Source organism: Enoplosus armatus, chromosome 21, assembly GCF_043641665.1.
Source record: "Enoplosus armatus isolate fEnoArm2 chromosome 21, fEnoArm2.hap1, whole genome shotgun sequence".
NCBI classification, from domain to species: domain Eukaryota; kingdom Metazoa; phylum Chordata; class Actinopteri; order Centrarchiformes; family Enoplosidae; genus Enoplosus; species Enoplosus armatus.
The window spans coordinates 11,987,649-12,014,561 of NC_092200.1; the positions used below are offsets into that span (position 1 = coordinate 11,987,649).

Genomic DNA, 26,913 nt, shown 5'->3' on the forward strand with positions numbered 1-26,913 from the left:
CGCTCTGTGTGCCACCCTCCCTCGATCCCACCCATCTGCGCTCCATTTCCTCCTCTCTCCAAATCTCCCTTACTCCCCGTTGCCCCTCTCCCTCCCCTTTTCCCTCGTCAAGTGTTTATCTCGTTGCCAGCGCTCCAGTCATCCAGGCAGTCAGGGGAGAGACAGAGAGCTCTCTCCCCTGGGTCGGTGACCCTTGTCAGGGGGACAAACTGCCCACTGCTGCTTGCCTACACAGCTGGAAAATTAAGGACTTGTGGGGGCGAGAAGGTTCAGTGTGTCTGTGTGTGTGTGTGCATGTATGTGTGTGTAATAGAGATTGAGAGAGGCACTCATAGATCAGTTTGTGTGGGGAAAAAAGAGGTACAGACAGACCGGTGTGTGTGTTTGAGAGTATTAAGAGTCTGTGCAGTTTTTCTTTTTGTGCTGATGTGTGTGTGTGTGTGAGATCAGGTTAAACAGTCTTGTTTAGAGAGGAAACATGCTGCAGATGGTTGTGGGTGTCCAGCTGTTACTCCGTCTAATGGTTTAATGAGTATCACAGCATCCATCCAACTCACTATCTCCTCCTCTTTTTGTGTCTCTCTCCCTCTCTCTCCCACATTAGCCTGCTGGCACAAAACCACACGACTATTTAGTGAACAGAGTAAACAGCACAAAAAAACATTAAAACGCTCCATTTTGTTCCCGTACAACATCAACTGCTGTATGTTTTCTATGAAGGTATAAACTACAAAGTTAATGCCTAGGTTCTGCTATTGTTGAGGAACATAACTGCTGTTCTTTGATGGTAATCCAAATCAATTGCCCTTTGGGATTGCAGCAAACACTAAAGAGACTCGAGATACTTTGTTTGCTGAACTTTTTCTCAGGGGGCTTAAACAAAATGCCTTCAAGGTGTGAATGCATTAAATTTCAGTAGAAGAAACTCAAAGCTATATGAACTTCAGCAAACAAGTGTTTCAAAACCACTGACCTACATACGTATGACTCAAGAGCACACACCCAGGATGCATTACACACAAACTGTATGTTTGTATCTTACATAGCTTCAGAGAAGAAAACCTGCTTTCATCCAGATCAAGTGTCACTTTAATGACCAGCCTGCTTTCGGGTCTGTGTTGGTAATGGGTGCAGAAACTCTAGCTCAGAAACTGGACCTGTAATGGACGGCTATTTCTTATTCATGTCATCCAGGATGATCATCCTATCCAAAATGGTCAAGGCCACTTTGGATGTGTCTGTATTGACCAGGTGAAACATTTCCTTTTGCAAAACACAACTACATGGTTGTTGGCTGAAAGGGTATCTATGAAGTTCCTGCTGAGCTTTTTCATCCAGTCCAAGACCCCCATGTCTTGCCATATGGGTACAGAGTACTGTACCTTGTCTCATTATCTACCTACAGGACTGGGTTACTGCTTTTTCTTGATCCAATTCTTTTTCTATCATCTTCAGCCTGGAACTCCAATGTGTGTGTAACTCTGTGATGAGCTTCTGTTGAGGCAGTTCCCTGTTGGCGGTAGCCAAATCACTAAATTTCTTCCAACTGAGGGAAAATGCATCGTCTACTTTCTTACAGCCAGAGATGATACAATAAAAATGAGGGTCCTAAGTAAATAGAGAACTAAATAGAAAAACATACATAATTTACAAAATCATATATTACTAGCTAAATATCACAAATAATAATAATCATATACCTGAATGATACTACTATTATATTATATCGTACGGGTATCCATAACATGGTTTTGGTATATATTCCTATTTGTTATGACAACATTTTAAAGTATAGGGATATGGGGACTATGCTAGACACAATTTTACAACAGAAGTCCTGTTATAACCCTGGTATCTTGTTGTGGACTGTTTAAGTGTTCCTTTTGGCTCACTCTGTCAAAGTATGAGATTCATTAAGGGGCCTACATCTATGACTCAGATATTAGGACTATGCCACACTGATGACAAAGCTGTCATTTTTTCAATGAGGACGTCATATGCACCAACACTCAGGAATCAAAGGCTGTGTGTACAAACACGCAGTATGACACATGAGCAATATGCACACAAAAACACACAAACAATTGGAGCTGAGTAATTACAATAGGATGTTACATGGTACACCAACATTTGATAAGACAAACATCATGAATATTCATTAGTTTGTTTATTCTCCCTCTGTGAGAAACAAGACAAAAAACGCTCCACAGAGATGTGTCATCGGCATAAAATAACACACTCTGACACAGGCATGAACACACACACACACACACACACAGACATCGATATAAACAGTAATATTAACACAGTGCCACACACAGACATTGTGTTGTTATGACAAACAGAACCACGCACATGCACGCCAACACAAAATCAAACAGTGGCACAAGGCACACATGATGGCAGACAGGTACACACTGATGGACATTCATTTCACACACAGACACACACACACCCTCCCCCTCCCCTCTATGACAACAGTAAAACTCAATCATCTCCAACTTTGTCTGTCTAACTTTCCCTGGGTTAGTTTTAAAACCCCTCAAGGTCAAGTCGGATAATCAACTTTCCTCCCTGTGTTGCTTCATTAGCACCACTGAGTGATATTTCCTCTGTTTTTCTCCTGTTGTTTTTCCAATTGGTCTAATCTCTCTGTGCCCCAATATCCCGCTGTAATCCGAGAGCTGTGTTGAAACTGCCTCCAGTGATCAGCGCGTACACACTCACAGACGCCAATAAACCATGCGCTTGCTGATGCAGACACTCTGCTGCATGCATAAACACTAATGACACTGGAAATACTCCATGGTTCATATATATATGAGCGTGTGGGTGGGAGCGACAGGTAAAAAGACAGTCAGCCCATTGATATGTATATGCAAATGCATGGAAGTATGTCTTCATAAAGGAGCGGGATCATCTCGCTTGTGGGATCCATCTCTGAAACAGCTATGTTTGATGTTCAGTTTGTGGTCATAAGCCAGAGCTCGCTGTGCATCCGTTGTCCATGGCAACCTTGGGGAGGACAAATGGAGAGCCGAGGATTGCCTTAGAAAGCTTCATAATTGAGATCAACCCCTCAGCTCGTCACAAATGAGAAGGCAATATAATAATTACTCCTCAAGCGAGCTGTTTCTATTTTTCCATTTGCCTTTTATCTTTCTGCTAGGCGGCAGCCATATGGTGTGTTGTTTATGTGTATGTGTGCATGTTTGGGCGTGCTGGTGTGTGTGCGCACGTGAGAGGGAGCAAGCACAGCTCAAAATCCCATTAAGGGGGATATGTATTGGTTTGCAGTGTTATTTAAGGCTTTCTGGGACATTAGCACCGACATATCTTTCAATGTCAGAGCAACCGGCAGAAAACAAACTAATCTGCTTCTCCTTCTACCCTCTTTCCTCTCACTCTTCTACGTCTTTTACTTGTTTCTTCCCTCTGTCACTCTCCATCAATCTCTGTCTTACCCTTCTCTCCACTTCTTCCCTCTTCTCATGGCTATGCTACTGCAAGATGCAACATTTTCCTTCGTCCTTCTTTCTGTCCTTCTCTTGTCTTCTCTTCACACCATGAATGTCTGAATTGATGCGTTCTCTGTATATTTGGAGTGTTTTTTTAAGTTGGACACAGGTTTCAGTTGGGCTCAATGTTTTGCTGTCAATCTCTGAACTTTGCCAAAAAAAAGAAGAAGCTGTTTCTGGATCAGCTTTCCTCCACTATCGTGTGTACTCAACAGCAGCAACAAATCAAATCCCAAACAATACAGACAAATAAACAAACAAAAAAACCCAACATGCATCAACATGTCTCGGACTCTGAAAGAAGTACACAATGGATTAAACCCAATTATGACAGGTACAAACTAAAATCCAGGTGCTTGCTTTGTTTTCAGTTGGTAAGTTCAAAAACAACAAAAACACACACATATACACACCGAAAACAAAGCCACACAGAATCTGATTGTTACCTACAGGACAAATGAGGTGAAATTAAATTAACACATCTATTATTAACAGTAAAAGATCACAATCGCTGCAACTGCAGAAACAATAGCAATAAAGCAGAAAATGAAGAAGACAGTTGAAAGAAATGTTGGATGATTATACGCTACAGTCCATGATATCCAAACTCATCGATGGCTGCTCATGATTGTAAAATAAAAATAATAAAATAAAAATTTGTAGCAGCACCAAAGCTAATCTGATATCCAGCCATGCACTTACTGTATATGTGCCAATTAATACTTCTCTTTCATATTTCTTCTTTAAATAATGAATACATTAATTAGAAACTGATTTTTGTTGTTTTTGTCTTCCTTGATTCCATCTCTCAATTAATTTGTCTCTTGCTTTACTATTTACAGATTCCAGTTAATGTGCCAACATAGTGCAATAGTTAATATGCATGCTCAATAAGTCTTAATAGACTAATGGGTATGGCTAAGGCGTAGAGAGTCAGGAAACTCAGACTCAAGAAAAACAACGCATATTGGGGCAAGCAGTGCAAGTCTCCTAAAGTTTTGCAAATCAACTTGAATTGCACATAAAACATTTTGAACGCCTGTTTTTGAGCCGACCAGAACTAAAACACAGCAAGTAGACCCCTGGATATACTTACTATCTGCATAAGGATCCACTTGAGAGGCAACCAGTGCCCAGTGTATTAACAATAACAGCTATATTCAGGTTAATCAGATTAAAGGGTGAATTCCGGTGACTTCATATGGAGATAAGACAAAAACACTTAAAAACAGCTTATTAAACACTTCCCAAAAATGTCTCTGTTTCTGCATAAGATAGTGGGTGATCGGAAATTTAATTCCTCTGCAAAGGACATGAATATGTACTTTCTCACCTGAAAGGAGACAAACCTGGCTACATCATTATCACATTGAGTTAATGAGATTTCATCGCCAACAGCTTCGTCATATCTCAAAGGTCAGGTCTGTGGGTGCAGTAACTCAACCACGTGTGATAAGAAAAAGATCCGGAGAGACACATATGACCTTGTGTATATTTAATTCACTTAATAGGTAACTGCGCCAACAACCTGACATTCAAAAACTTGGTGTATTCCTTTGAGCAACACACCGAATCCCTGGAGCCATGGAAATAAGAATTTCCCAAAGGAGATCAATAAGCTATCAGGTTCACTTTATCATCACTCAGTATGCTTTCATCAGAAATCTGTCCCACTTGAATGCTAACCATGTAGAGAGTTTTCTCTAAGGAGCATTCAGTTTAATGTTGCTGTCTGACAACTATCTCCACCCAGTAATATCAGGAGCACGGACATCCACAAGGGATAAGCTCACATTGATAATAACCAGTACACACACACACACACACACACACACACACACAGACACAGATGCATCGGCATTGAATGGAATGAAAATGCTCAATACATTTGGTCCATCAGCCAGAGTGCCTTGTGATACACACACACACAGCCTCATACACACGCCATCATCAACACACACCATCAGTTTAATTTATACTGGACTGGCAATTCTTCTTTAAAGACATGAAGCCAGAGCAATAATACGTGTTACTTAGATTTGTAGGAAGCTCTCATTGCATTAATATGTAAATGTGTTGTATTTGTGTGTGCGTGTGTGGTGCCTTTGTACATGTTTTGCCTAGGGCTCACCCTTCAGCACTGAGCATTTCAGAGAGTAGATGAGATAAAGAAGAAAAATAAATGGAAGATGGAGAAGAAAATAGATCTGTAAAAGGGACAAAAGAAAAGAAAGAGGCTATAGAAAGTAAACAGCAAAAATATAAATAGAGAAATAATAAAAAATAAAGATAAGACATGCTTCGTGTGGATGTTGCATTGTGGGATTACAATTATTTTTTGTGCTTGTGTGCTAGTGTTTTTCAAATCTCTGTATTATTGTTGCGTGTTTTTCAATAATATGTGGGTTTCTGTGAGATGAGAGACATAATGGGTGGGAGTGCACAGCATCTACTATGTTTCTCTTTCTAGAAAGATACTTATTTTATGGGAATTTCCTCTCTTTTTATAGCTGCGTCTTATACTCTCGCAACTAAAATATGAAATGAATAACACGCCGTCATCCCTCCTATAACTCACCTGACCTGTCTTCCCTTCAGTCCCAGAACACCATTAACAAGTTTAATGTCTCATGTTGAATTCTAATGCACACAATAGCAGTAACAAAACCATTAGCAAATTGTTAACAGTACTAAGTGCTGAGTGCTGCCCTTTGTGGATGAATAACGGACTCCCTTGTAGGCTCTTTATATTGACTGATGTCTCATTTTGGCTGAAAAGAGCAAAGGCAGGAAACAATGGTCTATATGGGCTGTTTGAACTTGCTCTGAAACAAAAGTCTGTCATCAGAGGTGTGATGTGCAGCATATTAAAACAATATCTATTAATTATGACACACAAACAGCATTTTTTTTGCATACTTATTTGTATGTTAAAACTCCTATATACATCCTATACATTCAACACTGAGAATACTGAGAAAAGTAAAATGTCCTTCAGTCACTTCTATAATTTAAGAGCAACTGTTGTGGAAATATTGCTCCAACTACTATAGTTGTAACACCAATGACACAAAAACTACAAATTAAAGTTGAAGTTTAGTCTCTGAAGGGTAAGATGATATTAAATTAAATCAGGCTACAGTATTAATTATGTTCCTTGTCTTTTCATGTTTTATGGATTTAAAAGTAAAAGTTAATTAAGGACTTACATTATAAAGAATACTTAGGAAGAGTAAGGGTTGTTTAAACAAACTCACAGTTCTCATTCATCATGTTCTCTCACTCTGAACAACAACACACTGCTTTCACATAGCTAAACAATGCTATTAACCAGTGAATGAAAATCCTAGCATGTCAACCTGTGCAATGGACTACACACACTGTTATCAACATTGCACACTGCATAATCATTTGGACACATAGCAGAGGGGTAAGCGGAGTAGCATTTACTAAACCAATTTACTAATTTTAACTCCTTTCAGTCCATAAAAGCTCTGCTGTGTGCAACTGTTTTTAAAAACCTGCTATGTCAATGATGAGACTCAGGATGCATTTGACATTTCTTCGATGCTTTAAGAATTTTCACAACATATAGTCCTGTGATGCTGATTTTCTGTATATGTAAATCTACACACTGCCTGTCTTTTCCTTAAAAGCACTCCATTTTTATTGACAGTGTTTGATTTGTAGCTCTAATTATGTGTAGCTGACACTACTTGCCTAAAAGGTTGGACTGTGAAAATCATTGAGCCTACACACCGAAGAAGACATTAGGCTAATGTCTTCTTCGGTGTGTAGGCTTTGTGCTTGTTATTCTTCTGCATTACATACAAATATATATACAGCAAATGAGAACTTCAAAAGGCTACTTTTACCATTGAGTGTGAACAGTTTACCTCTAGCAAAACAAGACCGAGAGCAGCCCAAACCATTTGATCTTTGGCTGTGCCCTGAAACAGAGCACTAATTTCAGCTTCCAGCAGCTGCGGTTACATCAGACAGATTCCTCTCGAGTGAAAAATATAATATGTGAATTCCCTTTTAAGGAAAGCACAACACTTTCTTAGAACATTTCACATTATTTCTAGGTAAGTAAGATTCTTGTATGACCAGGCAACTACTACATCCAGCTCCATGTCCCAGGTGTGGAAACACTTGTAGTGCTGCGCTCCAAATCAGTTTAGAAATTATAGTTCAATTATATTTTAATCTTCACTAGAAGGAATAGGCTAAAATGTATTCTTGCTTGATACATTTTGTCTCATATAACAGGTTTTTAGGAAAGTTCCTTGAACTGGCTAGCACGGAAATAAGGGATGTGTTAATTAATTCACTTGTTTCAAACACAATGATGTACATTTTGCCATTTAAACGTAGTTTTTCTGCTCAGGTAAATTCCATGATGGCTACTTTTTGTCTCTGTTTATATTAAAACAGAATTTGTGAAGTCTGCCCAACACTAGACAGACCACGAGCAGAGAGTATTTGACATGCTGGGGTAACGCTACAGCCAGTGGCCAGCAGGCATGGACAGCTCACTCTATGGCAATGCCAATAAGCACACACACACACACACACACACACACACACACACACACTCACAAGTACTGAGTACTGAGAGAGACATGGAGACTACAAACTACACAGATACACACACACAAAAAAAAGCAAAAAAGCTTCACTAGCAGCTGGTGTTGTCTTTACAAAAGTTATACCACACGCACCCTCCATCCACACAGACAGACATCAGACAGACACACAGTTACCTCCCTTGGGGCGAGACACTGAGTTTGTGTGACTAAGAGACTGTGGGAGAGAAAACGACAAGCACAATGAGGAAGAGAGAAAAAGAAATATGAAGGAAGAGAAAGTGTAACCGAGGAAATAAAAGAGAAAAGAGAGAGAGATGCTGCCCTTGCAAACACCTCATTACTCCAACTTAATGTAGTGTAAAGTGTTATACTCTTTTCCTATGACACCGGCACCTGTGTGGCTATGAGCAGTAAGTGTTGCACTCAGGTAGACAGACATGGTGCGGGATAAGACACATGACTCTGTCAACACAACATATGACAGCATTATCCCGGGCAATGACGCATTACCGAGGCAACAGCTACCAGAGAGAACACATTATGGGATGTAAATGATATGGGCTTCTCTGTGACGGATCACACTTTGTTGCTCTATTTCTTGTACAGTCTCTCTCACTTAACACCACTTTGTCACAACAAAAACACACACATGCCTGCTGTTTCCCATTAGCAAACCTTCTACCACCACCACCACCACCACCACTACCACAACAGATGTCTTCAAGTGTCTCCTGTTCTAACTAATCTGAAAGGCTGTAGAAAGGTTTCAGGCTAATTCCAGCCGTTAATTTGCAGTGCTATATAAAGCCCAACTTTACACGTCAGCCTCGAGTGCCTCTTATCAACTGAGTGAACACCCTCAGCTCTCCTGCCCCTGCCCGTAATGGGTGGGCACCAAAAAAAACTGCCTGCAACCTTGAAGGGAGGCGGATTCTCATCAGTGCATTTAAAGCAGGGAAAGATAGAGAGGATAATTTAACGTTAATTAGCATCTTGTCTACAGGGGGTAAGAAAAGGAAGAGAAAAAGAAAGGCGGACACTGGGGTGATGGGGAGAGCGAGAGAGACGCCCGAGGACCCTGATGATAGTTCTCCTTTCTCTTGTCTTTCGATATATTAGCTCTTGTTCTCTCTCGGCCCCTGACTTGCCTCTTGCCTCGAGTGCCTTCTCAAATTAATGACACTGTAACCAGAACATTAGTCGGGTGATGAAAGATGTGGCACAATTGGGCAGTGTGGGCACAATAGGATAATATAAAGGGATAATATATGAAATAAAAAGGGATATTAAAATTAATAATGACATAATCCCAAACAGTTAAAAGCCAATGACAAGGTCCTTTGTAAGCATATTCTTTTTTTTCATCAGCAGTAAAACAAATACAAATATAAAACAAAAAAACAAGGTAAAAGGTGTGACACAGGGCCACACAGCAGAGGACTCAGCAGCAGCCATTGTAATTTAGTTAAGAATGACATATTTTACAATAAAATATAATTAGGGACAGACTTCTGTACTTCAGCTGGATGTCAGCTAGCCCTGTTCACATTACCTGTTATTTTTGCAGGGCTTAAGAGCGAAAGCCAGAGAGAAGAGAGAGAGAGAAAAAAAAGCAATTGTTTCCCGCTGCTGCATTTGTAAAGGTTAATGATGAACATCAAAAACCACAAACGAGAGAAAAAAAATAAACAAGTGGTTAACCACAGCTGCAGAATAAAGTCATTAGGGTATAATGCAAGACCTGCAAGTGTGTGTGTGTGTGTGTGTGTGGAATATTACAGTGGTTGGCTTGCTGTGACTTGCGAGGCAATAATTGAGACCAGAAGTGCCCAAGGAATGGATTGTATCAGCGCCACGCATACACACAGCCTCATTATCCTGAACCACGCTCATCTCTAGCCACACTTGTTTCTGGTTTCTTTCCTCTCTGTGTCCATCACTCCCTCTCCTCCTTTGGCTTTCATACCCTTTCGGTTCACAGTTGTAATGGGTGAGACTCTTTTACACGAGACTTCACGAGGACTACTATCCCCAAGTCAAACCATTTACAAAACATGCTGTTGAGACATGGATCAGGTAGTGTTCTGTTTAATGTATCTAACAATATCGAATATATGAAAAAAATACCGATACATATTAATTAAAACTGAGACAAATAACAAGTCCTGTCCTACTGTACATATCATGTGCTTGTTAGACCCTGATATCAAGATCAGAAGTGTATTGTTGGCCACAGCACAGTCCTTTTGCTTGACCTGTGTCTGAAGTGTGTTGACAGCTTGATATAACAGGAGAACAGGAGTTTTAATTTCTCCCTCTCTTCAGCTTTCTCCATTTTATTCTCCTCACTCTGTAAACTTCTGATTTCCATCTATCTACTGTACAAAGCTGCCTGACCACCTACTTTTACTTCATTTTTAGTGGCTTGTAACATTTTAAAAGCCAATAAATATTTTCACATAACAAAATTCCATAATGAGATAAATCCTGAAATAATAGCACTTTATAATGATAGCATTTCTTACCAGTAACATAAAAAGCAAGCAAGTGAAAGCTCCTTAGCAGAGAGAAAAGGGCTGGATATGCAAAACTATCAGAAGTCTCATTTTAGAGTGGTCAGGTTATCATCTCAAAACATTAAGATTTACTGCATTTTACTTTTGCTACCGGTGTTACTTTTCATTTGAGAACAACATCATTGACAGTTTTAACAGTTACATGATTAGATGACACAATTAGATTAGACAAAAACAGTTTGAGTCAGTAAGGCTACACCTTGGCAACTAGTTATATTTATGTATAACTTAATCATTGATAAGGTATCTCATTGCAGTTACTGAATGAGGCATTTATGTAATTCCTTTATTATGATATTATAGACTTAATTGCTTTTTTTGTTACATAAAACTTGGGTAAACAGACTTATGTTGCAGACTCCTGTCCACCAACTGCAAAACAGTAAATAGGAATAACTTTGTAAGGTCAGTCATAAAGGCCACATGTTTGCCAGTGATTTAGCCAAAGCTTCTTCATATAAGCAGAAAATGTGTGTCCATCTGCATTGCCACTAAACTGTGCACATATTAGACACTTGGGTTTTACCGCCGAACAATTCATTGAATTAATGAGCTAATTTATTTGATGGAAACATTTCTCTCTTCATTAGCCTTGACGCTATAAATGATTCTGTCAATCGCTTCAGGCAAGTCTGAGGAATAAAGAGATAAACAACATGTGCTTTCAAAGTTAACAAAAGCTCTGAGTCAAAGTTAGTGTGTGCACATATGTGAATACATTTGGCAGTGTCTGTCTGTGAGTGAGACTGTGAGAGAAAGTGGAAAGAGAGTGGAGTTTAAGTAGCTGTGTTCAGTAAGGAAACATGCTACATATGTTTAAGTTTATGTTTATGGTTGTTGTTGGCTCTACTGAGAGCAAGACAATGGTAGTTTCACTGATCAAAAAAGGGCAATTGTGTATTTCCTATATGGTCATGGTCAACATAACTTAAATTTATCAGCAGCATTGCTCTAATTTATTCCATATATCCGTAGAAATTAGGTCCATATTGAACGATTCCATGCTTCTGTGTGGATCCAGGTTTAGCATACGCTTCATCCAAACTGCTCTGTGGCTGTGAGTGTGTGTGTGTCAGAGAATGATAGATGTGTGTTTTTATCTGTGTCTGCATCTGCACAAGAGCTTGTTTGTGCAAGCCTTGTGCCATTGGTTGTTTACAGGTTATTTAAGCTGAAAGCAATGATGCTAAATCATTAGTGAAGGGTGCTAATTCTTCTCTAAAAGCTGTGATTTTAACACTAATGGAAAAAGTGTTCAACAGAGTGAGTGAGAAGACAGGTAGAGAGATGGGGTGGGAAATAAAGGAGATTGAAAAAGGAAGGAAGAAAATAGTGTGAGGTGAAATTGAAGGTGAAGAATGGCAAAAATGGAGACTTGGAATGGTAAATGGGATGAGAGTGAGAACAAATAGAGAGTGGGGGAGGTAAGTGTGGAGTAAGAGGAGAGAATAGATGGATGGAAATTGATAAATGTGGATGGGGAGGATGGGGAGCAGTGGAGAGAGGAAGAGATGAGATGGAAGAAGGGGTGGAGGGGGGTGGAGGAGAGAAAACGTTAATATTGCATGAGTTTGTGCATCTCTTTGAGTTGTGTATTTGTGTGTGTGTTGCTGCATGCATCAGAATCAAGCTCTCCCATTATTTTATCTACCCATTTTGTGAATGAGCGAATATTGGACAGACACCAGTTGTGTGTGTGTGTGTGTGTGTGTGTGTGCATGTGTGAGAGTGCAGGATGTGTTTGAGTTAAAGAGAGGTGATAAAAGGACAGAATACGTGAAAGAGGTGAGGAAGGGGTCAGACAATTAGGACAATTACTGCCCAAGTTCCAAATTAGGGGTGTCACTGGTGGCAGAATATAATTCCCATTTAACGGTTCGTTTAGCTTGAAAATGCCAGCCCTAGTGTAATAGATGAGATCTGGATGGGGAAAACGGGGGAAGTGGCAGAGTAGCAAATGTGTGCCTGTGTGTATAGCCATGTGTATGCGTGTGTGTGCCTGTGGTTCAAAGTGAAAATGCTGTTGACAGTGTAATTTGATGAAAGCTGACAGCTAATTTATGAAGCATATTTTGGGGAAAATGATTTTTCCCGGTACTACTTTCTCAGTCATTCTAGACGGGTAATTGGATTTCCCTAACTTGCTAGGTAGTGAATTAGGAGTAAACTAGTTAATGAAGGACTGACTGACTGTGTGCATGTGTGTGTGATTGTGGGAGGGGTGTTTGTATGTGTGTGCATTTTAAGCTTGGGTGTAAAAAATAACCTGCATTTGTGTGTGCATGCACACACTATGTGTGTGAGTGTAGGTGCCATATCTTAGTGCAGTGGAGGTTAATGGCAACGTTTTGGTCTGCTGCACTAATACTAACCACCTATTGCTTAATTCCTACTCAGTCAATCAAGGACCAAGAACACACGCAAACACACATACACACCCAGGCATACATCTAACAAACCCACAATCCCTCTCTCCCTCACCATCTTTCTACCTCCTTTCGCTCACTCTAATTGCCAGGAGTGTCTTTATGAAGCTATCCGTAAAGTGGGTCTGTGTGTGCATGCATGCATGTGTGTACTGTGTGTGTGTGTTGGCCAGAGGAAACAGAGGAAAATGACAGAAAACGGTTCTGACAATGACAGCAAGCTTGTTATTCTCATGGTGAAGGGGACACACACACACACACACACACAGATGTCTTCCTCAAACAGGATATTAGACTAAATACTTTGACACAGACTGAGCAAAACAAGAGTAAAACATAGCTACAAGCCCTTCTCTCTCTCTCTACTGCAAAAAAATGATTCAAAACACTGTTGAAACTCCTCTAAAACCAACCATAACACAAATCAAACAGATCTAATCCGGGGCAAACCTTACACAACTCAAACATTTTGCAAGCCAGCCTTACTAATCCAAACCAAACTGACACAAAACCCTACCAGGCCTCGCTCAAGTACATTACAGCCAAAAAGAGTCCAAACAAATCTAATGCAAATTAATGTAATCTAAATTAATCTACTCAGAATGAGCCTAGCCAGGCCACAACTCATTCCCAATGGACTGTTTCAACATCTGTAGTTTTAGTGCTGGGTAAAGACAGGATGAAAGCAACAGTTGAAATATACAGATGGGTTTCAAATTAAAGGATAAACCAACATAGGGTGTTGGGCCACAACAAGCCACCAGAACAGCTTTAAAGCTCCTTGACATAGATACTGCAGGGTCTCTACTAGAGTTATTATTTTTAATATATATGTGTTTGTTGTTTTTCAAATTTCCATGATCACATATTCTGTGAAATGTCTGTGTATATATGTATAGAATGAAAAGTAGTGTCGAAATGTGAAAGCTGATTTGCGCACAGCAGCAGCCTGGTGCTTCGATCCTTGAGCATGGCTGGCTAGCGCTGCCCGTCCCATGATTGAAATGTTTTTCTACACAGTCCACCTTTAAATTTTTCCAAAACCTTTTTGGATTTATTTATTTTCTCCAAAACTTTCCTGGTGTGGAAATTCTATGACTTTTGCAGGCTTTTCATGACCGTACGGACCCTGTTTAATATGTCTCCCCCATCTCCTTCTGTCCCCCGGACAGAAGAAGATGGGGAGAGAGTGTTGTTGTTAATATAAATTTCCCATCAAATTCTGACTATGTGACAAAAAGAACATCCTGCCTGTCTCATTGCTGGGTACTTGTGTTTGAGTCAGTGGTGAATAAAGATGTCATCCTCAGCCTTTACCTGGAGTGTTGAGCAGTCTGGACATGCGACAGCTGTAGGCGATTTGCTGCTCACAGTATTCCGCACTGGTGGTGATGGCTGTCACCTGGAAACACATGCACGGATATGTATTTTAATTTTATCTTATTCAGCCAGACAGGTCAATTTCATGTAAAAACAAATTATTGAGCTGCAAAATGAAACAGAGTGCACAGTAATGTTGCTTTAGCTTCCTGTGATTTAGAGAAACTGGAAATGGAGCAAGTGATCCATACAAATTAGAAGGGAACATAATTACAGGAAGGATATGCTACTCAAACACTGTCAGCTCGTGGAACACAGCGGCCTTGTACACATTGCTGTCACTCCTCATAGGAGTGTTGAAACCTGTTCAGTTCACACACAGTTTGCTTTTGACTGAGAGTGACAACTGCAATCTATAACCACTCACCAGAAAGATTAAGCTATCGACTCCTGAGTGTGAGAGACCAGATTCAGGTAGTCTGAGTTGTATGTAGCAAAACCACCGCAGATAAGTGGTGGAGACATGAGGAGAAACACTTGTTTCGTTAGTTTATCACTGTGCATTTGAAAGAATAAAGACTGAATATGAAGAGGGCTGTAGCGTGAGGAACTGCACTGTTTCTCATTGCAGTCACTAGCTGTGGAGGTGTGCAGGTTATGTTAGGGATATAGAAAACCTTAATCCGACCTGGTCAGGTTGCCAACTCCTGCTCAGTCTCATTCTAAGAGCATTTTGTTAGCAATGGGAAAACTTGCATAAATGTGCAGAATAAAACAACGTAAGATGATTCATTGTAAAACTTCAAGAAGTGCAGACTGAGGTGTGAAACTGTGACAGGCAATTAGGCATACTGACACCTGTGCTGATGATTGTTAAAATACCACACATTACTTCAGAAAAGTAAAGATGCCATTTAATGCCGCTCAGACATGGTGGGATTTTGGTGAGGCAGAGTACAAGGCCTGGGATACTGAGACCAAACCAAAAGTTTTGGGAGAAAAAGCCCTTGTACATTGAAAAAAAAGCATCAAAATTAAAAATGAGGTAAATAATTGAAGGTACTTGGTTTTATATCTGCTTCACCTTTTATTCACAGGGTTGTCACACATGAATTCATGAATTCTACTACTGTCCTACTGTGCATCACTGTGAGTGATTTGTGAGAGTCTATCATAGACTGATTCTTTCTTTCTTTCTTTCTTTCTTTCTTTCTTTTTTGATCAGCAAACAACCAAGAAGGCAGCCTGACATAGTAAAAAATGTTGGCACAGTGTAGCTGGCAGAAATGTATGAGAAAATGGCCACAAAATTCAACGAACAATAGTGTTGGAAACCGGTCTTGTTGGGGACAGTGGAGAAAGCCCATACTCCATGTTAAACCTTCCTTCAAGTGTAGGATATCATCATTAAAAAAAAACTGATGTTAACTGTATTGATTGATAGTCTACCTGCCAATATGAAATCACATTTTATAATTCAAGGACGTCACAAGAGGATGTAGATGTAGAGTCTCTTAGCATGAAACTAGAAGCCTGATGGCTACAATTCAAATACATAAAAATACATAATGCATGCTAGTGTGTGTATGTGTGTCTGTGTGTGTTACCTGGTCCATAGAGGCACTGTAGTTAACCTGTAAGACGGTGCGCTTCTCTCTACTGGAGCCAGTCACTGTAGTTTTGGGTGGCAGGTTGTTCATGACTGTTGTCCACACTTTGTCCTCTACACACACACAAACGTGTAAAACATGTTAGCATGTTAAGAATTATTCTTCAACTACGAGAATAAAACCAGTTAGATGTAGTAAACTAAGTAAGTTTAGACAGATGATACACATTTACACAAACAGTAAATTCACCTACATGTTAATATATATTGACACACACACACACACACACAGAAACCTGCAGTTTAGGCGGTTCATGGCAGTGAAGTTCTTTCTGTGTAATCTAAGTTACAGCTCTGAGACTCCAGGGTTTAATAGACACGTCTGTGCTGTTATAGCAAGAGCCAGTCACTCAGACATCTCCCTGTTCATTCACACTGTCAGTTAGGGAATGTGTGTGTGTATTTCAGGTCTCTGAAGTATGTGGATGTGTGAGTGAAAGAGAAACTCTTAACATTTCTGAGGTGTGTGTGAGTGTGCTATTCAGCGTGACTAAGGGGCTAGCCAGCGGAGTGCAGTGACATTTCATTAAAAGGCTCGCCTTTGCTCTGCTGTTCCAGACTATCTACTAATTCCACTCTATGTGTGTGTGTGTGCATGTGTGTGCTCAGAGTTGGGCAGGTGCATGTGTTGGTATGCGTTTGTGTGTGACAGAAGTGTCACTCAGACTGTTGGAGCACTCTTGGGTTTGCATAACAGGCCCGTTTCATATGTGTTTGTGGTGTGTGTGTGTGTGTCTGCGGTGGCTGCTCCTTCAGAGTTAAATGTCAGTAGCTGTGACCGTGTTGCCATGGAAACCCAATGTATGGCAGGTTAAGAGTGCTGCTGTCTGAGGTTAAGAATGAGGAGGGCTGGAGAGTTTTCTTCACACACAGGTCACTGGGGCCAGGCAGAGTAGGGAAGTGTGCACACACACACACACATACACATGCATTCACACATACACATTGATGTACCACAGGCGAAAGCCCCCACACAGACACGAATATCGATTTCAGGCACTCCAACACACACCTGTCATGTTACAGTTGACTTTGAAGGGGCCAAGAGGTCCGCTGCCGTCAGGGTCGATCCAGTAGGTGTCAGAGGACCTGCCCAAATGCTTATAGGCCTCACATGATGGCTCATAGATAGCTGTGGGTGGGGCAGGGGCAAAGAGAAAGGAGGGGGAAAATGAGTTGTTGTAGGAAACAAGACCATAACCACTGAGGTTGTAATATTCATTACACACCAGAACAAAAAAGAAAAGTTGGATATGTCTGAGTGACGAGTAAACACTGCTTATTATGTTGTTTAACAGGTTTATCTTGCACAAATTAATGATTCTGATTTGATTTATAATAAAAGTCTTTGTCTGGTTTTGTGTAATGCATAACAGCGGAACACATATATTGTGTCATGTTGAAATCTATGTTAAAATTGGAAAACATCCACATTTTGTGACATTGATTTCAAACATCACTATTTTTGGATGGATGAAAGACCTTTACCAATAGTGGGGTGAAAACTGTAAAGACTGGTAAACATGCGAGCGTTCAGAGGTGCATGGCAGTCATTCTCATTTTCTGTCCCGATGGTGACGCTGGAGAAGAGGTCATTATCGTAATCAACTCAAAGCAATTTTTGGATAGCTTGGGTAAGGTTACGAATCCCAGGGTAAGTCATGATATTATACTATTACCATATGCTGCCCACAGTAACAACAGCATGTCAATAAAGATGATAACCCTCCCCAAACATAGCCTGTATCTGTTTCCCTTCATGTGTTTCCCTGCCTGAATTCCATATCCACACTTCAATTTATTTTTGTTACGTAATGGACCAGAGATTAATTAAACTGTAGAATTTCAGAATGGATCTAAAATAGCACATCAATGTCTGAAGCTGTTGTCTTTTTTCCCTCCTTCCAGAAGGCAATTTCATGTGGTTGCCAGTCTCCATTCAGCGCCTGTCAAGAAGTGGTGTCTTGTCCCACACAGTCTAGCAATCTATCTGACAACATATTGATGTTATGTTTGTGTTGATCTACACACAGACAGACAGAGAGGGGAGGGCAGGAAGAATTACACTTCAAAGAGAAATGTCAGAGTGCGACTTGGAGTGAAACTTTCTTGATTGAGTCGAAACTGTTCACAGTCTTAGCACTTAGTTTGCTTAGTCTTCGCTCTTTATTACCATTTCTATTTTTTGTTGTCTCTGCTTTCATTGTTCTTTTCTCTTTAATTACATCCTACTTGATTATTGGTATTTCTCTCTTTGATATCCCTCTGCTCATCCAGGACTTTAGTGATGCAGTTGAGGTGCTTGCTGAGAGGACATGCTCTTCAGCGAAACCGGTCTTGGGAGGAACTGACCTTGCTGAACTATCACACAAGGACCTGCACAGAACTCAAGTGCTGACGCACTACTTCTGCTTCAAAGCCGTCGTGTTTGACCAATTTACCTACACAGTAAAATGCCATAAAATATCCACATAAAAGTAGTAAACATCTTGTAACACCTATGCTTCCCTGTAACCCTCACAGGAACTGAAATACAGACACAAAAGTAAATGACATGAACATAAAATCCAACTTTAAGTGCTATAAAGGAAGATATCAGTAGCTGCCAACCAACCAAAGTCAATTATTATTATAAGGCGCTACAACATTTTGTCCGTTAGCATCTGCGGTACCCATTATGGCGATGAGTGTTAACCTAGGGGTACAACCAGCAATTATTTTTATTATTGACTAATCTGTCTATTATTTTTTGAATAATTAATTTCAGTTAATTCATTACATCACAATTTTCCAGAGCCCAAGGTGATGTCTTGACATAAAAGATAAAATATTAATCAATTATCAAAATTCATTAATCTTAAATCATCTTAAATGTATTTCTGTTGATCCACTTATTGATTAATAAACTAATAGTTTCAACACTTAAAGTGAAGTTTGGCGACTCACACAAGACAGATTCACTAAATATTGTCTTTTCGTTTGTTTCCAGTAAAAGCTCACATCTTTAATACCTCCTTCATGCCCCCAGTTTATAATGTTTGACTTTTTAATCTCCAAGCATAAGAAAGTAACTCTTATGACATCATCAGCACTATTCCTTCAGTCTTGACAAAGCTCCTGTTATACAGCTGTTATCACAGGCTGAGTAGTATTGCTCAAGACAATTAAAATTGGTCACGTGCCCCTTTAAACCAACATTTTGTTGTCTTGTGGCTATTATCATATTTCTGTGTTTTTATAGTCTGTGCTTTATTTCCTCTCTGATGTTATTCAAACTCCTCTGTCCCTCTGCGCTGCTACACCCGGAACAATGTCTAATTTTCTGACACTTTGTTTATATTAAATCTGTTGTTTTATGTTGAGCATAATGTTGCCAAAACCTTTCTCTCTCATCCTCTCTTAAAAGAGAACAATATTTGTGGCATATGGGAGGAGGGATGGCATTCTCAAATTTTTAAGCCTTTAAAAAAACCTCTTCGGCTTTTTCTCCCTTTCTGACTCTGTTCTCTTTGTGTGCTGGTGCTTTTGGTCGGGTTGCCTCTTCTCAGACCAGAACAAAACACACAACGGCATCAGAAAAGCACGGCCTCTGACCACTTCAAAAGTTCATCTGTCCCTTTGCTGAGGATTGTGGCTTTGGAAGGAGAAACAGCTTAATCACTCAAAGGCGAACAGAGGAAGGCCAAATCAAACGCATGAGGAACAAAACACAGTAGTGTCCAAATGAGGGGAAAAAAACATATGGGCAAGAACACACAACTGCATACACACACACACCCACATACTTACAAGTGTGGCAGGTGGCTCCAGTGTATCCTGTTCCATCACAGGTACAGCTAAAACTCTCCCATGTCTGTTTACACCGGCCGCCGTGTTCACAGTGATTAGGCATACACCTGGAGAGAGAGAGAGGGACTTGTGATTCCTCAAAAAGAAAGAAAAATATTATGTTTGCAGTATGTAGCACAAACACACATACACTGCCACACTACTTCATTCTATACTACCAGCATGTTTCACATGATTTCTGATTTAAATCTGGTTATGTTTACTTGAAAATACAGTATTATCATCTAACAAACTGCCTACTAAACATCTGTCACATGTAGATAATCTTAGTGACAAAAGAAACACCTTTGACTATCAGTGTGTCTGATGTTTCATTTACTGTATGTTAAATATGTTGTCATGTTGACCGCAAAACATCCATCTGGTATTGAGGATATACTGTATATATCCTATAGGGTGAAACATAAAAGACACTCCTGTGTATAAGGTTTATGGTGAATACCTTCCTCTGTGGGACAGACTGGATCTGTACAGTGGAATACAGTATGAACTGTTCTAAAGTGCAAAGAAATACATTTGAACAAAAAAGTGATACTCATCTTAAAGAAACTGGCCCCAGGTGATTAAGTCTGTAATATGTGTGAACTGAACCTTAGACATCGAGATTTGCTTTTAAAGTCCCTTTAGCTAGTAGGGGCTTCTTTCTAAAGCAATACACATCATCAGTTTTCAGATTTCCTTGACCACATACACATTAGCATGCAAAGGACCCTATAAATTCAAATTCAGGTGAAAAAAACCCATTTAACAGTACAAGACCAGCAGTAGGAGCTAAACCTTGTGTTAATTATTATAATCAACAGTGAGTGCAAATATTTCAGTTGATTAAATACAGCAATTAGAAAGCATCCCAACAACCTTCAGCTATCGTGACATCTTTTTCTCTCTGTTTTGGCCATTTTTTTTTTACATCCAATAATGATATGTCAATTAGAACAACTAAATTCAGTGTCTGTCTATACTGAAACTTTAAAAATTTAAGTGCAAGAGAGCAGGAAGGGACAGAATTATGGTTTATCGTGCTGATTGACAATGCAGGTGATGGTTGTAATGCACAATTTTGAGTTTCTTAACCAAAGGACGAGGAAGAATTATATTCTTTCAATTCAGTATCCACATTTCAAAACTGGAATTAGGAGTGTAGTGCAAGTGAACAGTGTTGTTCGCCTCAGTGTGAATACAGCATTAAGCACATAGCAGTTAAGACATCACTGTTTTTCTTGTTGAAATTCGAATACCAACTCAAATCCTGAATACATCAACATTCTGTGGTTTGATCTGTCTGCAGGCCTGTTGGAGGTGGATCCCAAGGCACTGTAGTCTTAGAGCTGCGTTTTCCCACTCACACTCATGTACTCACGCACAAGTTATGTGATTAAAATATCTGAGGCTGCTTATTTGAATGAATCAAAGTGATGTTAAGAGGAAAGCCAGCTGGAGGAAAAACAAACACTGACTCATAAGAGCTGCAGGGGTACTTTAAAATGCTGAGTTCTTCTTTATTCATGCAGGGAGTCGGGCAGTTAAGAGGCACAGAGACGTTCCATCTCTGGAGGGAGACAAGACAATCACTGTTGTCATACCTCTAGTAACTATGAATCTGACATACAACTGCGGGCTTGTTCATATGATATATGATGAACATTTTTGTTATGTCTCCAAATATTAGCACTCATGTGCACTTACATTTTTTCTCGTGTGTGGATGAGGTGTGCTTTGTCCTTTCAACCCTGAAGCGACACATTAACCTACGTGTGTACTTCCTTCCTGACGTGCTGTGGCAAAAAAGGTTATGAGCACTGTATGTGTACTACAACTATGTGTGCATGCAAGTAAGCAGTAATGTATGTGTGCAGTGAGGGAGAGACACAGCTGCTGTAGAAAAATGACATTTGCAAATTAATCATCCACCTCTCTGAGAATATCATGGCTCTGACTGTGTTGACTGATGCAGAAAAAGACGCTTTTAGCAACACTACTACACATTCAACAGTGACACTGCCTGACTTGAAAAAAAGTTGTTTCAAGGACCAAAAGTAAGGACTTGATATAAAAGTGAGCACTGAGCCCACCCGTTGGTATTCAAATCATCTTAAACCTTGACTTTCTCAACATGCTGTTGTATGTACTGCAAAATGAAAACTATACTGTGATTGTGATCCAAGTATGTCATGATGTGTTAGCTTCAGCAAGCTAACAAGTGCAGATAAAATGGCATTGTGCTTTCACAATGGGCTGCGATTGACGAGCACCGACAATCACAAAAGACATTATGCTCAGCAAGCTGGGAGCAATGAAGTACACCGGCTATATATGCTCTGGGCTTTGTATGAGAAAAGAAATTAAGTCGATGAAGAGAATGTAGCCCCTCTAGAGTGTGTGTATGTTTTTATGTGCCCTTTCATGTGTTGTTGTGGTTCCCTTAGACTGACAGTGACATTGTGGAATATGGGAATTTGCATGCACACAGCCTTGCTCCTGTGTGTGTCAGCATGAGTGTGTGTCTGTGGGAATGTGTGTGAGTGTGTTTTGCTTCTTCCAACATCTCAGCCTAAACAGAATCCCACAGTGGAACGGCATTGATCAAAAGGAGGTCAGACAGGGCTATTGAACTGCCTTCAAAGACATTCTGATTAGTTAGATGGTAACACTGCACCCATTCATCTTCCATGGCAGGAGAGGCCCCCCTCACATAGTGCAGGGCTGATACACAACATTTGAAGTAATAGAGATGGGCAGTACTGCAAGCAGCAAGGACAGGGAACTGCTGTGGACATCTTAGGACCTTCACAAGAGTTTATTCTTAAAATTTGACCACAGTCAGCCTGTTGCTAGCAACTATCAGCAGCACTAATGCACCACCACAATCTGCAATAATAATAATTTCATACCACATTACCTCACACTAGCATTGCAAAGGCAAAACAAATGATAACAGAAGGCTGCCAGCAATTCCATAAATTAAACACAGGCATGAAAATATATCCAAAAGTGAGAGCTTCATCAAAATGTAGGTTTGGAAACGTCTGGGTCAGGCCGTGTCTGAAATAAAACTTGAAACCAGATCTTTTTCATCATTTTCCACCTGTGAAAATCGTTTTTTTGATAAACTCTAGAGTGGATATGTTTGAAAACACCTCGTCTCATACTGTAGTATGGACCGGAATAACAAAGCTTTTTTTATTTGAAAATGCCAACATATGATTGCTGCATGTGGCTATAATCAATACTTGCAGAGTAACAAGGGATCAAATTACTATAAGCAAAGCATTTTATGTCAGCTCTATGGAGCTTCAAAGTTTGTTTTAACTCATTGTTTTGGTTTCTAACTTTATTGTTTTGGTTCACTCTCACTGTATTTTCAGCCGCAGCAGGCAGGTGTTTTCAATCCTGTATCTGTAGCACTTCTAACCTTCGATCAAATCACTATTTTATGATAATGAAGTCTACTGACAACAAAGGCAGCCACAAAGATGACAACATTGTACTTTTAACTGTTTTAGTGTTTCAGTATAAGGTGAGATGTTTTAGAAAATTATATGAAATTAAAAAATGTGTATTAAATCTGTATTAGTGTGAACATGACCTAAGCTGTGGTCTAAACTTAAATATCCCAGCAAGCCAGACCTCTCTTGAAGTGAGGACAAAATTGATCTAAAACAAGCAGTGGCAGTTGGTGTCTACTTCTCTGGGCAAGGATATTGATGAAGGTAAGTGTTATCGACAAACCTGACCTGAAAATGAATCGCTCAGTTCAGGGAAAATACTGTACCAAGGTCATCTCCTAATTGTAGCTTCCCAGTCTCATTGACCTTACGGTGCAATCCATGCAATTTACCATCGCATGACTGAAAACCACCAAACTCTTAGTTAACATAGGCTTAATCCCTGAAGGTTAAAACAGCCCACAAAGTTTAAATGTTTTGTACACAGGCATCCGATTCAGTGTAAAACAGCACTCAAATTTGGCTCAAGGCATGGATGGTTCCATATATGGCAAATCCATCCCCATGTGTTTGTCTAGTCTATGACAAGGAAATAAATTGAAATGTCAACAAGTTGTAATGAATGCTTCCAGTGAGCCAACATTGGGATGTGCTGTGCAGAATCTCCAGCTCTGTTATACTTGGCAATGAAATAGAGAAATACATGGCTCATTTTTGATGTTTGATTAAGATCATACAGTTTTCCAAGAATGAAACCTACTATTTATGTTGTTTACACACACCCCCTTACATTCTGAATCCATCCCATCAATTATCTCTATTTATCAGTATGACAAGCACACAGAAACCAGCCACACAAACTATTCTTGTGTGATTCCACACACAACAACCAGGGCCCTGAGTCATACATCTCTGGATAAGAATTCAGAGACTGTTTATATGTCTCCCAATTCAAAACCATTTGATTTATGACACTTATGACACATTGTTTTAGTGCTCTCCATATGACTGAATGTGTACTTTCATTTATGACTGATTGTGTGGCTGTGCATGAATACAGGAATCATCACTCTTACCTGTCTATGATTGCACACATGTCTAGGCTGACATTCTCGAAAGCTCCCATAGTGCCTTTTTCCACCGCATGCAAGTCAGCCGGTTGGTCGTCCACCAAGATTGCTTGCATGCAGCCCTGGAAGGAACGCTGGGAGGGTGGAAACAGTGTCTGGAGAAAATACCCTGAAACAAGCAAAAGAAACAAACAAAAGCATAAAATAAAACTTCATTATATATTCTTTTACAAATTACAAATCAAGTTGGAGATGAATGAACTGAAAACTGAACAGAATTTGAGAAAGAACTGAAAATAAGGGATGCACAGCAAGAAGTGAAAAAGTGTAGGAAGACGACAATAAACAAGGGAAGATGGATTCTTTTGATCCACGTTTTAAAACACATCATGAAAAGACCTTCTGTAGAAGTAGACATCAGACTGTTAACGACGACATCATCCTTGACGAGGAACAACGGACCTGGCCAGCGCCTTGTTATAGTCACTTTTTAAAGCCATGAACCTTCATCAGTCCTTTTGTTTTAGAGCTTATCCACAAGGCCCATTAGCCTTAATACCAGTGCTAAGGCCGCAATAGACTGGAGGACATATAGGTTTTACTATATACAGTACCTTTATGAGATACAAGAGTCAATGGCCCGTCCAGAGGCATACAGCACTGGACCTTGACTGAAACGGGGACAAGGCTAGGACAAAACTGTATGCATTTGTGTGTGATTGTGTGTGTGTGCACGCTAAATCTTTTGCACAAATGCAAGTCTATGGATATATGGTAGGCGTGTGTGTATTCTACATGTACAAATCTGTCTTCATGCACCCGTGTACACTACATGTGTGTATATAGAATGTGTGTGCACATCTGCAGGTGTTATTACAGTGTATATGCACTGTCAGATATAGCAGATGAGGGGCTGAAATTCAATCTTAGCCACAAGCACACAGGTCACACATAAAACACTGCTGCTCAATGACATCTCCATCATCGTGATGTTATAAGCTGTCCCACTCTCCAGCATGCCTATTAGCCTCAAGGCCAAAGCATCAAAAAGCCTTATTATAGAGGGCATATGCACTGTGTGTGCGTGTGCACCAACCTGACTGTAGTTTGTGTGGCTGGCTGACACACCAGCAAATAAAGCAGCAGAAAAGTCAAATGTGTGTGTGTGTGTGTGTGTTTGTGCTGGATTCATCCTTTTCTTCACATCTTCTGATTTTCATTTCCTCCCCCAAAAGTTTCTCCTGTCATCCTTGCCATCTGCCTCTTCTCCTGCCACACCTGTCTGCAGTCTTTCCAGAGGAGTGGGAGACAGACAGACAGAGACAGGAGAGAGGGAGTGATGGAAAGCGAGAGAGAAGATGGGAAACAGAGCAGACTGCAGCTGGCTGGCAGCACTTTGTGTCCTGTGGATAGCATATAAATGCAAAGGAAACGCAGGCCTCCTGACAGTTTGGCAGAACGAACGGAGCAATGCATGGAACGATGGATGGGTGGATGGATGTATGTTGCTAGGCCGTGAAAGCTAACAGGAGGTTGGTTGCTCTGTTATTCTATCTTAACCAACAGTGGGATGTCTCCCCAATTTAACTATACCAAAATATCCGACTTTTTTGTTGGATGTCACCTGTTTTTTGCCCATGTCTTTTTAAGATATGCAACTGAAAATGTTTGCCTTCATCTAAGTGCCTGCTGAAACGGATACGTTTCACTTGATTTTTGACAGTTTTGGATTAAAAGTTTATCACCAAACAGTGAAGATCGAACCGCCAACCTGCTCTACTTCCCGTGTGACAGTGCTAACCACTGCTTCCACATGCCGCCCCAGAAAGAAAAATACGTCTTGATAATGACTGATATCTTGAGAAATACACACAACTATGTAATCTCTCACCTCTATCCGCATCCATTATTTAAAAGTATCTTTAAGTAACCACTTAACCTCCTGTATCCCCACAGAGAAATTAGCAGCTGTATTGGGAAGCTCCCTTGTGTTACTTGATTAACACTATAAATGTTCATCTGGGCATTGCACTATAATCATTTGCATATCAAATGAATAAAATTGGCTAAATACGAGTCAGAGGAAATGTATCCTGGCAGTAGTCATGCTTTAAATTTGGTCAAAGCACCATGTTTTCCCTTATTTTCGCTGTAAAGCCATGACCAATGTTAATATGACATTGCTATTTCAGTCTTCTTTCCTCTGAACATTTTCATTTCCCCATGAAAAGGAAATTTTTCTTTTATGCTTTTCAAAAATGTATCATTGGATCATTCACAAAGCTGTAAAGCGGCTGCAGTGACAAACAGAGGAAGATACAGACCACGATTAATGAGGTGGAGTCCGACAGAGACAAACACTTGGCAAACAAAGCATAAATGTGGTCATCCTCAAGCTATCACACACACCCATAGCTTAAATCCAAGCTCAGAATGTCCAAACACAT

At 40.0% G+C, this 26,913-nt stretch overlaps 1 protein-coding gene across 1 annotated transcript in view; it reads right to left on the reverse strand.

Moving 5' to 3' along the window:
• The window catches only part of cntnap2a (contactin associated protein 2a), a 272,982-nt gene that overhangs the window by 72,763 nt on the left and 173,306 nt on the right, over positions 1-26,913 (reverse strand). The window contains exons 11-15 of the mRNA XM_070928498.1: positions 24,473-24,635; positions 19,891-19,997; positions 17,114-17,233; positions 16,040-16,155; positions 14,430-14,514 (exon numbers count right to left, since the gene is read on the reverse strand). Of these exons, the coding sequence (XP_070784599.1) occupies positions 14,430-14,514; positions 16,040-16,155; positions 17,114-17,233; positions 19,891-19,997; positions 24,473-24,635 (591 nt within the window). The remainder of the gene's footprint in view (positions 1-14,429; positions 14,515-16,039; positions 16,156-17,113; positions 17,234-19,890; positions 19,998-24,472; positions 24,636-26,913) is intronic.